This window comes from Camelina sativa, chromosome 18, assembly GCF_030686135.1.
Source record: "Camelina sativa cultivar CO46 ecotype springtype chromosome 18, ASM3068613v1".
Classification (NCBI taxonomy): Eukaryota; Viridiplantae; Streptophyta; class Magnoliopsida; order Brassicales; family Brassicaceae; genus Camelina; species Camelina sativa.
The window spans coordinates 5,520,492-5,531,415 of NC_141897.1; the positions used below are offsets into that span (position 1 = coordinate 5,520,492).

Genomic DNA, 10,924 nt, shown 5'->3' on the forward strand with positions numbered 1-10,924 from the left:
AAATATATAAATTTCAAACATTTGAGTTTTTTTTTATAAATCAAACTGTTGAGGTACGTCAAGATCCCTCTAGTTTTGAAAGATTGATGTATTTTTCAAATTCCAATGCTTTACATGATTTTTTGGGATACACTCTTTTATATAATCTTTACTCTTTAATTATGATAGTTGATCAATACATACATGGTTTTCAAAATCATTAAATTTTTTTAATGAATCTAATAGACTCTTTGTAATTATGTCATTTTGACATATATTTCATAAAAATTAAAAAACATTAAAATATAATACATATAATCCTTTATTTAATAAGTAATTAATGGGTTAATTTAGTTATAGGTTAAGGATAACATTATGAAATCTAATATAAAAGATACATAAAAATATAAAATAATGCACTAGAAATGTAAAATGATATTTTTGTGAAACAAAAATAAAATTAATGACATCTTATTATATAAACATTGGTTCTCAAAGTTAGTAACTCACCGGATCGTGATACGTGTTAGTTTTAACGATCAAATATCAAAGTTTAAAATTCACCCGATCGTGACACGTGTCAATTTTAACGATAAGAAATCACAGTTTTAAAGCTTGATAAAAGAAAGCGTAAGATAATTGTAATCTTATTATATTAAAAAAAACAACTAAGATAAATATACTATGTGTCATCCATATCAAAGTTTCACTGTTACAAAAGATTTTCAACCACTATATGGTAAAACAAAATATACTATATGCCATCCATATTTCACAAAAAAAAATATATAAACTTTATGTCTCTATGGTTAGCCAATTTCGGACACTGAGTGGTGCAACAAGATTTGTGAAGGCACATGCGAAGAAAATGAAGAAAATGAAAATCATGAAAAATCTGATGGGCAGTCTTGGGAAAAAAGCTTGAATTGAAGTTTGAACTATTTTTTTTATTATACTAAAAATCTTACTATATAAAATAGAGTTTTCAAATTAGTCATTAACATGATTATGATACGTGTCAAGATCACTGATGGGATATTGACACGTGTCAAAAAATATTATTTTTCAAAATAGATAATTAAGAAAATAACATCAAATCTAAATAAAATTTACATATTTATATCTTAAAAAAAATTCTAAATCAAAAAAGAAAATTAACAAAACTAATATATTTTCCATTGTAAGTTACTTATATTATATGTGTTTTCTCAAAACAGAAATAAATGTATGAAGATAAATACAAATATTTTCTAACTTAAATTATTTATATTTACTTTAGAAAATAAAATTTCTTTATATATTTTCAAAAAATTGTTTAAGGATTTATTTTATCCAACAATTTTTAAACCCGCACATCGTGCGGGCCTTTATCTAGTTCTTTATAAAACAAAGCGAGTAGTATTTTAGAGTTAAATAAACGTTTTTTTTAACATTGACACATGTTGTATGATAATTACATTTTGACTGTCCCTTAGATTAAAACTCCTAACTTTTTTTTTGATGATATTACAAATTATACGCATTCTCTTTTAGTTAGAGTGATCAAATTCAAATACAGATTTGGCGAGAAGTCAACCAAAGTGAGTACCAGTGGTCCAATTGATTTTCTCAAGGAGAGAATTACCTTTCTAAAAAAATTATGAGTCATTTTCAAAAGACCTGCGACCAGTCAATCATGCTATCCTTACCTTACAACCAATCGACCATCCTAACGTTTCAAAGCTAGACAATAAATATAAAATAAAGAATTCAAATCTAAAAATTAATTTAATGTACTATAATTGTGTAAAACAAAGCAAAAATAAAAATGTTAAAAAAATGATATAGATAATTCATAAGAGTATTTCTAACACATTTTCAAAATTTTTAATCATACATATATATATATATAGTAATGCAGGACAAACAATTTGATTGTGCGGTACGGTTTAACTGAGGTACGTGCGGGATAAACATATTTGCGAGACAAGTGCGGTTACTCCAAAATAAGCGGTATAAAATAATATTTGATTGGTGAAACAATTTGCGGTACAGATTTCATATTATTTTATTAATAACTAGTATAATTATATATTTTCATTTTTTGTATTAATAACTAAACAAAATTTAATTTCTAAATTTTAAATACCAAAATTTATTTATAAATAAAAATCTTAAACGAAAAATAATTTAAAACAGGAGTAGTAAATAAGTATTTAATAATTAATGTAGCTCTAAATTATTTTTTATTGGTAGAATTCAGTTCTAAATTCTTGTAAGTCTTTTTGTTAATAAAGAAAAATTTGATATACTTATAAATTAAAAATATCTTAACTGATCTAAAATAAAAATAAAAACCATAAATTATAGAATACATTTAGCATAGATTCATCATTAAAATATGTGTTGAATATTTAACTTTCTTTTGCCAATCAAAATTAAAAAAAAAAAAAAATATGTTGACACTGCCGAATTTGACATAAACCGCTGGGTAATAGATAGAGAACCAAAAATGTGCGGCCCATGAGTAAACTATGCTTCTACAAAACCGCAAACAGCTTATTTATTTTTATTTTTTCTTACAAAAACGCAAATGACATCATATTTTGTGATTGGTGAACAAAATACTTTTCAGTAAAATGAACTTTGAAATCTGCAAATTTTGTGTCACCTAAGTCTCAGATTACTAAGATATTCATTGTTGCAACTTTGACGTGTGTCTTTGTTCCTGTTTTGTTAAACTCACAGGTATGCTTTTTACTGATAATCATTATGGATGTACTTGTCTTGTCAAAATCACTCATAAGTATGTATTGAATATTGTCGTTGTTTTCTTTGGAAATGAAACCATCTATGTTCTTTGTTGCAACTTGCAAAGTTCTCGTCAAAGAAGGAAAAGTGCACTTATTATTGCTGACAGACCAGTTTAATTGTCCATCAAGCACAATATTTGAAGAAGAGAGGTGGCGTATTGAATTATTGTGTCCCAAACTCTAAAATTACTTAAAACATGTACTGCTTATACTACTTTGACCGAATAAATTGATATATGTTTCTATTTTCTTTCCATATATATATTTATATGTTTTTTAAAAATAATGCAATATGAACCAAAGGGAATTTCTCTGATGAATAACTTTAGTTTGAATATATATATATATATATATATATATTTTTTGTATATAATATAAACTTTCCCATTAATATTCGAAGAATATCTTAAAGTTGGCATATAAAGAGTAACCAATAATATTATTCTAGAATGAAATTAAATTCTATATATATTTTGATTTTTCAGAATAATATGTTTTTGTATATTACTCAAAAAGTTTTCAACTTTTTCTTCTTCTAAGAATTGAAAGAACCTTATCTTTTAGGAAGGTTTACGACTTTCTTTTGTCACAATGGTTGGCTTCAGTCCTCTGTAGTTGTAAAAATTTGTGATGACTATAAATAAAACTTGAACTCTTGTGAAAAAAAAAAAGAAAAAGAATATTTGGGTGAACAAAAAGGTGTGTCTAATACGTTAAACAACAAACAAAATCCAACATCTCTTTTGGGTTGCGACTAAAAAGGGAAGAGGAACATGAAAAAACCTCATCTCGCTGAAAGTGGTCTAACAAAACTTCCTAGAGAGATAAAACAAGTTCCATCCCATATAAAATTAAAGAGACCAAGATTTGTCCTAAAAAACCAAATGTACAATGAAAACTGAAGCCCAAAAGTGTATAAACATCTCTCCAACTTCCTCCTCTTAATCATCAATTGTCTGAATCTCTCCCATCATGATCCTGTTACTAACCACATTAAATCCCAGAACTGATGCGCTCAAGCTTACCTTCTTCCCTTTCTTTGCCTTTTTCTTTCCTCCAACTTTTGAGAAGCCGTCATTTGCAGCACTAGTGTTATTATAATAATAGTCATCTCCTGTGTTGTTCGGGGTCCCGACTCCCGAGCCTTTTGTTTGAAATGCAATCTCAACTACTTCTGAAGGTAACAGGTCTTTGTAGTTGAGAAATTTGTCGATGAACTTGTGGTCCGGATCACGCGACCCCAGGTTTTCTGTCAGAAGAGTTTCAGCTTCTGATCGGGATAGCTTCAGACAAAATTCCAAGACACTTGTATCTGGCAAAAGAGATACACACGACATTAAAAACAGAATAGATGTTTGATCTAAGGAAAGAGAGGATGTTCCCGTATATGTTCTTCAATCAGTCCCAACAAAAGGTTACAAGACAGTTTGCCTAGGGCAGGCTCACCTAGAACTCGCAGAAAATGAGAGACCAAATACAAATTGAAGACTACAATGTAATATGAACTTTTTACCTTCTGAACCAAGAAGTCTGAGACATTCGCCTTTGCACCAATCTCTGAAGCCATCCGCCTCTGGAAAACCACAGATCCACATAAGAAAAACAAGCCAAGAGTTTCAGACACACAAAGTGATTGTCAGTAAAAAGCATACCTGTGAGTTTTGTCACTGCCTCCTTTTTCCCTTTTTGTGACGCCTGAGTGACAACAGGTGAAGACAAAACCCGATCTGCAGATCCAGTTGAAACTGATTTCTGTCGATTCAGTGAAGTTCCCGCATTGACTTTTCCAGTAGTGTTTTTGGTTCCCCAACTGCTTTGACTTGTAAGATGAGGAAAGTCTCCCCTGCTCGCAAAGAACTCTCAGTTAGTCTTATATCTTCAACACATATAAGATGTAATAAAATGCAAACTCATATAGCATGTAGAAAGTATAAGGGAAAGCTGCTCCTTCAATATATTTAGTAATACAGCATCACATATGACAACTTGAGAATTCAAGGAACAAGAAATGGGTTCGTACTGTTTTGATTCCTGGGTTGATTGCTCAACTGGACCCCAGAAAAGGTCATCATCTCCTTTGGATTTTGACTGAGAGGAAGATTGAGAAATCGCCTGCGAAGGGGAAGATGCAGAACGTGACCAGGAAGCACCGCCCTGATGAGCCTGTGATGGAGTAGATTTCTGGGTGATAGGTACTGGACTAGGGGGTGGATGAGACGAGGTCGTCATCTTCTCCTGCTCCCTCACGATGTCCCTAAGCGAGCTAGGTTTTGTGGATTTTTTCGGACCAGTAGACCATGCAGCAGCCGGTGGAGGATTGTTTACAGTCTCTCCTTTCCAGAGAACAAAATCTCCCAGAGAAGGCCCAGAAGGAATAGCAGGCAAAACTTCCTTCTCCTGCTGCTGTACAACACGAGAACTTTTTCCCTTCTCAACCGAGTTTGTTTGGAGGGATGTATCTACAGTAGGAACATGTGCAGCAATTTTTGCCCCAGAATTCTTAGCTCTCGCAGATTTCTTGCGGCTCTTTTTCGTTTCCTTAGCCTCAATAAAGTTGTCATCGTCTAAAGACTCTGTATTAGTGGTTGTGACTTTCATAAATGCATCATTGTCAGAATTGATTTCCTTTACTTCCCTCTCTTTGTCACTGGATTTGGCATAAACATCATCAGCCAGCAAGTCATGCAAGTGGCTTTTCTTAGCCTTAAGAGCAGCGACACTTTCAGGCTTTACAACACCGGTTTGAGTATTAGCTGACTCTGCATGAGTCTCTCTTAGTATGTTAGGATCTGAATGGGCAACAATCCCAGCCCAAGGAGCAGCCGAACCCACTGAACTCACAGTTGTAGAAATTTTTGGAGCTAAAGCTTCTGCTTGTGCTTCCCTCTGTTCTTCCATTTGAATTTCTAGCAATGACTTCGGTTTAAAGCCAGGAGCAGGCTTCCAAGCTCGCGCTGGTTGTGTTCGTGTGTTTTGAATTGAAGACTCTTCTCCCCTGACTGAACCTGCTTCGGAACTCATTTGGGAGGTGTTAGAAGCTGTGACAGTGGAGCTCTTAATGAGGTGAGTGTCACTGTCTATCGAAGTGTCAACCGTCTTTCTAGCTTTTCCCTTTATCTCAGAATCATCAGCACTTCCTGGTTCAGGTTGCTTCGCCTCCTGCAGAGGAGCTCTAGACGTTATCTTAGCCAGGTCAGCAGACTGCTTAGCCCGCTGCTTCCTGGACTTCTTCTCAGAAGTCTTCCGTCCTCCAGAAACTTCATTGTTTTTAACTTCAGTTGCAGGAATCTCCACAGATAACTCACTACTGGTCTCTCCCTGTCCAGCACACACGTCCTTAGCCTGCTCCTCCAGCAACTTACTATCACATGTTTCGGGAGCTGTTACAGTAGCAGTGGAGCTTTCGTTGGTTGCACAGCTCACAGGTTCATCCATATTATGTGTAGCATGATAGCCATGTGGGAAGACAGGCTTTTCAGAAGACATGCTGTTCATGTAATCTGCAGAAACCGTTCTTTCATATTCTGATTTTGAATCATTTTTATGGGTATCATCAATTTGATCAGCAAGAGCCATCCCCTCGTTCATCCTAGGGTCAACATTACCAAACAGCTGGTGTTGCAGGTGCCGAGAGGAGGTTTCGAACGAAGCAACATTCTGATTACTTGCATGAGTTACCGGGAGCAAATCAGCTAAGTTGGCACCTCTCTCCTCATGGGAAACAGGAACCTGCATCTGTTGATTGACCTGTGACATATCTTTTGATGGTTGCAGCCTAAGTGCATCAAAAGATGCCTGCAACTGCCCATAAGATGGCTCTCCAAACCTTTGCTGAGAACGTTGTTGATCTGCCAGAACCTGGGAAAACAGCTGCTGTTGCTGTCGTAACAACTGCTGCTGCTCTTCCTGTTTCTGTTGGTGTTTAAGCAAGAGCATCTTTTCCACCAATAGACGCTGATGTTGGGCAGAAAGTGGTGTCTGAGCATTCAACCGCAACAAGAGCTGTTGCTGCTGCAACAGATTGAGCGATTGCTGATCTTGAGAGAGTCCAGTGGCAAGCATCATATCAGGAGATAACATGCCAGCAGGATTATTTTCAATAGGCTGACCCAGTAAACCTGCCAAAGGTATATTATGCTCTGGCAGTCTCTGCTGTTGGGCCCCAAATGGAGTTTGCGTTTGGAAACTTTTGGATTGATGCAAATCACTTTCCTTTTGATTGGATTGTGACCAAGCAGGAAGAGGACCACTAACAGCAGGAGACGACCTATCAGTTACACCTTGGAGGATGGACAACAAATCAGAACTCGGAGAACGGACAGGTTGTTGAACATTTTCTGACACATTCTCTGATCCTGGCATCAGGTTTGCAGATTCTCGACCAGGCCAATACGAATATGGACTAGGTATTGATCTCTGCCTCTCAAGTTCCAGTTTCTTGGCCAAGAGATACATGTCAGCCCCACCATCAGTAACTGGTAAAGATAACCCACCGGAACTATTTACTCCATATCCTTGAACACCTACAGAGACAACATTGAAACAGAGAAAGCAAATAAAGTTACTGGTCTGGACAGCTAATAGTATAACAAAATATATTCTTAGAACACTTTAAATAACTAACGCTAGGACTACCTTGAGCTGAACTGTTCAAACCCCCAGACATCAATGATTCAATAAACTGATTCTCCGCTACAGTCCCTGCAACATGCTTATACCTCATATCATTTTGCACCATCTGAGCCTCACCCATCCCAGAATGAACATTTCCCACACCAGGGAAGGCTGATGGACCAACTGCATCAACAAATTCGTTTTGCTTGGCACCAGTAAAACCAGGTGGTGGACCCGACTTAGCCCGCAAATGTGGCATTACATCACCAAGTAATGAAAAAGGAGAATCATTTGGTGCAGTTGCAACACGAACTAGCAAATCTATGCCAAAATATCCAGCCTCAAACCATCCAATGATATCAGATCCAGAAAAAGGGCCTTGAATTAGACCCTGAGGATCTTTATAATAGAGTGAAAGTTCTTCAGGTGAAGGTGGCAGATGCTTTCTGACTTCCTGGTCCCTGTCAAACACCAAAGATGGCTGCCTTCTAAGTGCAGGATCTTCATTGATTTGCCATCTTGAGTCACCTTTGGATTGTGGCAAGATCATATTATTGCTGCCTAAATGAATTATTGAATCTTTAGGATGCGACCAGACGCTGTCAGAAGATTTCAGCCTGCTATCAGCTGAAGGGTCATTCCAATCATGTGAGTTTCTATTTGACCTTTCTCCCGCAGAAGGCTGACGCCATGGAGAGACAGATTGAACATGAGTATTTCCCTGCATACTGAGTTCTTTCTGTTCTCTGACAGGTACCTCATTGCCTTTCCTAAAAGGTGCATAACCTTCATGAGAAGCTGCAAAAAGAAAGAAACCATAATGTGAGAGGCTAGTAGGGACATAAAAAGAACTTGAATCATCTAGATTAAATGTTAGCATTTTCAGCTTTGACAACACTGCTTATAGGATTTTAATGAATTTGAGTATGGAAATCGACATTCACTCAATTCCAATACCAGCTTTTATCTAACAGCACCAACAAGAGTAAAAAAAGCTGCACTTTTTTTTTTTTTTTTTTGACTTTCGAGTCAACAAAGCTGCATGAAAGCGCCAATATGGCAACGCATACCTTCAGGCCTAAACTTATCATCTGGATAGTTTCTTGTTTCATTACTTTCATCTTTAGATTCTTCAGCGGCGAATGTCATATCTTCTCTGCTTCCAGCTGCACCAAGGCATTCACAAATTTTACTCATTTATGTCATATACAAAACACTAGAAGCTTAGATGTCTTTCACAGAATTCTTACTCGGCCTGATTCGCCTAGGTTGTGAAAATTCAGCTGGATTTCGTCCACCGGTGCCCTCCTTGGTCGTCTGAGGGGCACCACTGCTCACTATTTTTCCTTTCTCAATCGCATCCAGAACATTCTGTGAGTAACAACAAGGACATATAGATGAGAGTTGAGATATTTTAGGAAGAAAAAGATCAACTAAATTAGGAAATACTCACCACTTCATCGGAACTTGGGGCGCAAAGAGCCAAAGGATCCGATGGCTGATCACACGTAAGGGAAGGAACCTCAATGAACCCATCTGGAAACTTTTCATAACACTCTGAGTCAGCCATCCTGTACACATCCAACAGTTTCATTCTGCTATATCTCAGATGGGGAGGCTGTCCAGGACCACTTTCCCCCTTGTCAGAGGCAGATCCAGGGGCGTGAGACTGGTTTGACGCGCTAGTAAAAAGGCTTCCACCAGGACTCAACCTTCCACGTCCAGCTGAAAAGATAGCAGTGTTGTCTCCGCGCCCCCTACTGTGAGAAAAGGCTGGAACCTGCTTGTTTGGTGTTGATTGGCTGTGAAGTGCTTCCCCTCTTCCTCGACCTTGAGAGGGTCTCCAGGGCCGGTAATGGTCTCCATCACCAGTGGGAAGAGATGGACCCTTCTCACGAATGACTTCACCGTCCTTACCAGGTTCATCCCACCTATTACGCGGAATCTCAGCTTCCTTATCATCAGGTCCCCAGCGAGAGTTCCACTTGCTCTCACGCCGCTGCTCTGGCACAGCATCCTTGTTTCCTGAATCAGTCCACCGGTCATTCTGACCACGTCGTGGTTCTCCAAATTTAGGAGCCACATTATCCCACCTGTCCACCTTCTTATTATCAGCAGCAGAGTCTTTCTCGCCATTCCGCCAGCGGTCTTTTCTGACAGTGGACAAGGTATCCCTTTCCTCATCACGCCAACGATCAGGACGACCACTTTCGGCATCAAGTAAGGATGGCCGGAAAACATCTTTTTTCTTCAGATTATCTGGTGTCTCCTCCCCATTTCCTGTTGGTCTCACAACATCCTGATTCCCATGAGGATTTGGATCCTGTAATAGTTAAGCCAGTTCACATGTTAAAAAGCGAAGATAAAACAAAACAAAAAAAACTGCACGCATAAGCAACATAAACAATACCCCAGTTCCCATTCCAGTCTTGTTCTCCCCTGGTTTGGAGAGAAGCCACTGAGGTGAAAGAGGAATCGCATTGTCAGAACCCTGGATATCTGCACATGATAAGGCCACAAATGTCACTCTCATCCCACTAGTAAAAGACACAGTATGAGTTACATTGACACACCATGAATCACAAAAAGGTCTGACATACAAGACTGAAACAATCCACATCTAGTGGATCTGCAACAATACTAAACAACAACAACGAACTTAAAACAACAGTTGTCTTCCAAGGCAATGAATCCATATAAAATTGATAACAAGCACACATAGAGCTCATGGTACCATCAAAAAAATAATTCCTTTAAACGATTCCAAATATTAAAAAAAATCAGTCACAAAATCAAAACCCCAAGAGCTAAAAACTTTGTAATGATATGGCTTTTGCTCTCAAACGAAGAGCGATCCAAAGAAACCAAAAACCCTAATTAAAGAGTTATATAAAACTCTGTTAACGCTAATTCAATCAGAGAAGGAGCTGCTGCAATCACACTAAAAAAAATTAAGATTTGTCTTCGAGTCTCCGTAATGAGAAGAAGACTAAAAACACACACAATCATCGTGGGGGGGAGCTAAGGAAAAAGAAACGATTGAGAATGGGGAAATACCCTTGAAGATCTGGTGCGGTGGATTGACGGTGAGGTGCTTGTTGCGGTGGTCTGCGGCGGAGCCAGCGGAGGAGTTCGCCATGGATTGATCGGTTTCGTAAGTTACAGAGTTTACAAAGAGAGAGAGAGATGAAGCAACAAAGGAGAATAGAGAGAGAGAGAGATTAAGGGTGAAGAGGAACGTAGGTTTAAAAGAGAGAGACCCCCATAGAGGAACGACTAAACAACGGCGTACGTTAAAGCTCTTTCATATCCAGCGTATTTTAGTATTCTCTATTTCCTTTGGTAATCTATTAAAAAAAAAAAAAAATTTAAAATCTTTTTTTTTTTTTTCTTTTTCTCTTTAGGGTTTAGACAGTTTCCCCATGATTATCCACTTTGTGTCTGAGCACACGCGCGTTGTAGAAGTTGCCTTTGAATATTAGTCCACGTGTTGTGTACGCGCCGTATAGTGAACGAGAAGATGAGATTGATGTTAATTT

The 10,924-nt window shown here is 37.4% G+C and overlaps 1 protein-coding gene across 1 annotated transcript; it reads right to left on the reverse strand.

Moving 5' to 3' along the window:
* Positions 1-3,453: 3,453 nt before the first annotated feature.
* On the reverse strand, positions 3,454-10,712 carry LOC104760662 (protein ESSENTIAL FOR POTEXVIRUS ACCUMULATION 1). The gene is made up of 10 exons (XM_087499201.1): positions 10,443-10,712; positions 9,796-9,884; positions 8,839-9,708; positions 8,636-8,756; positions 8,456-8,551; positions 7,407-8,183; positions 4,792-7,294; positions 4,424-4,614; positions 4,285-4,344; positions 3,454-4,083 (listed from the first exon to the last, which is right to left on the reverse strand). The coding sequence occupies exons 1-10, from the start codon at positions 10,522-10,524 to the stop codon at positions 3,713-3,715; spliced, it is 5,160 nt and encodes a 1,719-aa protein (XP_087355327.1). The 5' UTR covers positions 10,525-10,712; the 3' UTR covers positions 3,454-3,712.
* Between the last annotated feature and the right edge of the window lie 212 nt (positions 10,713-10,924).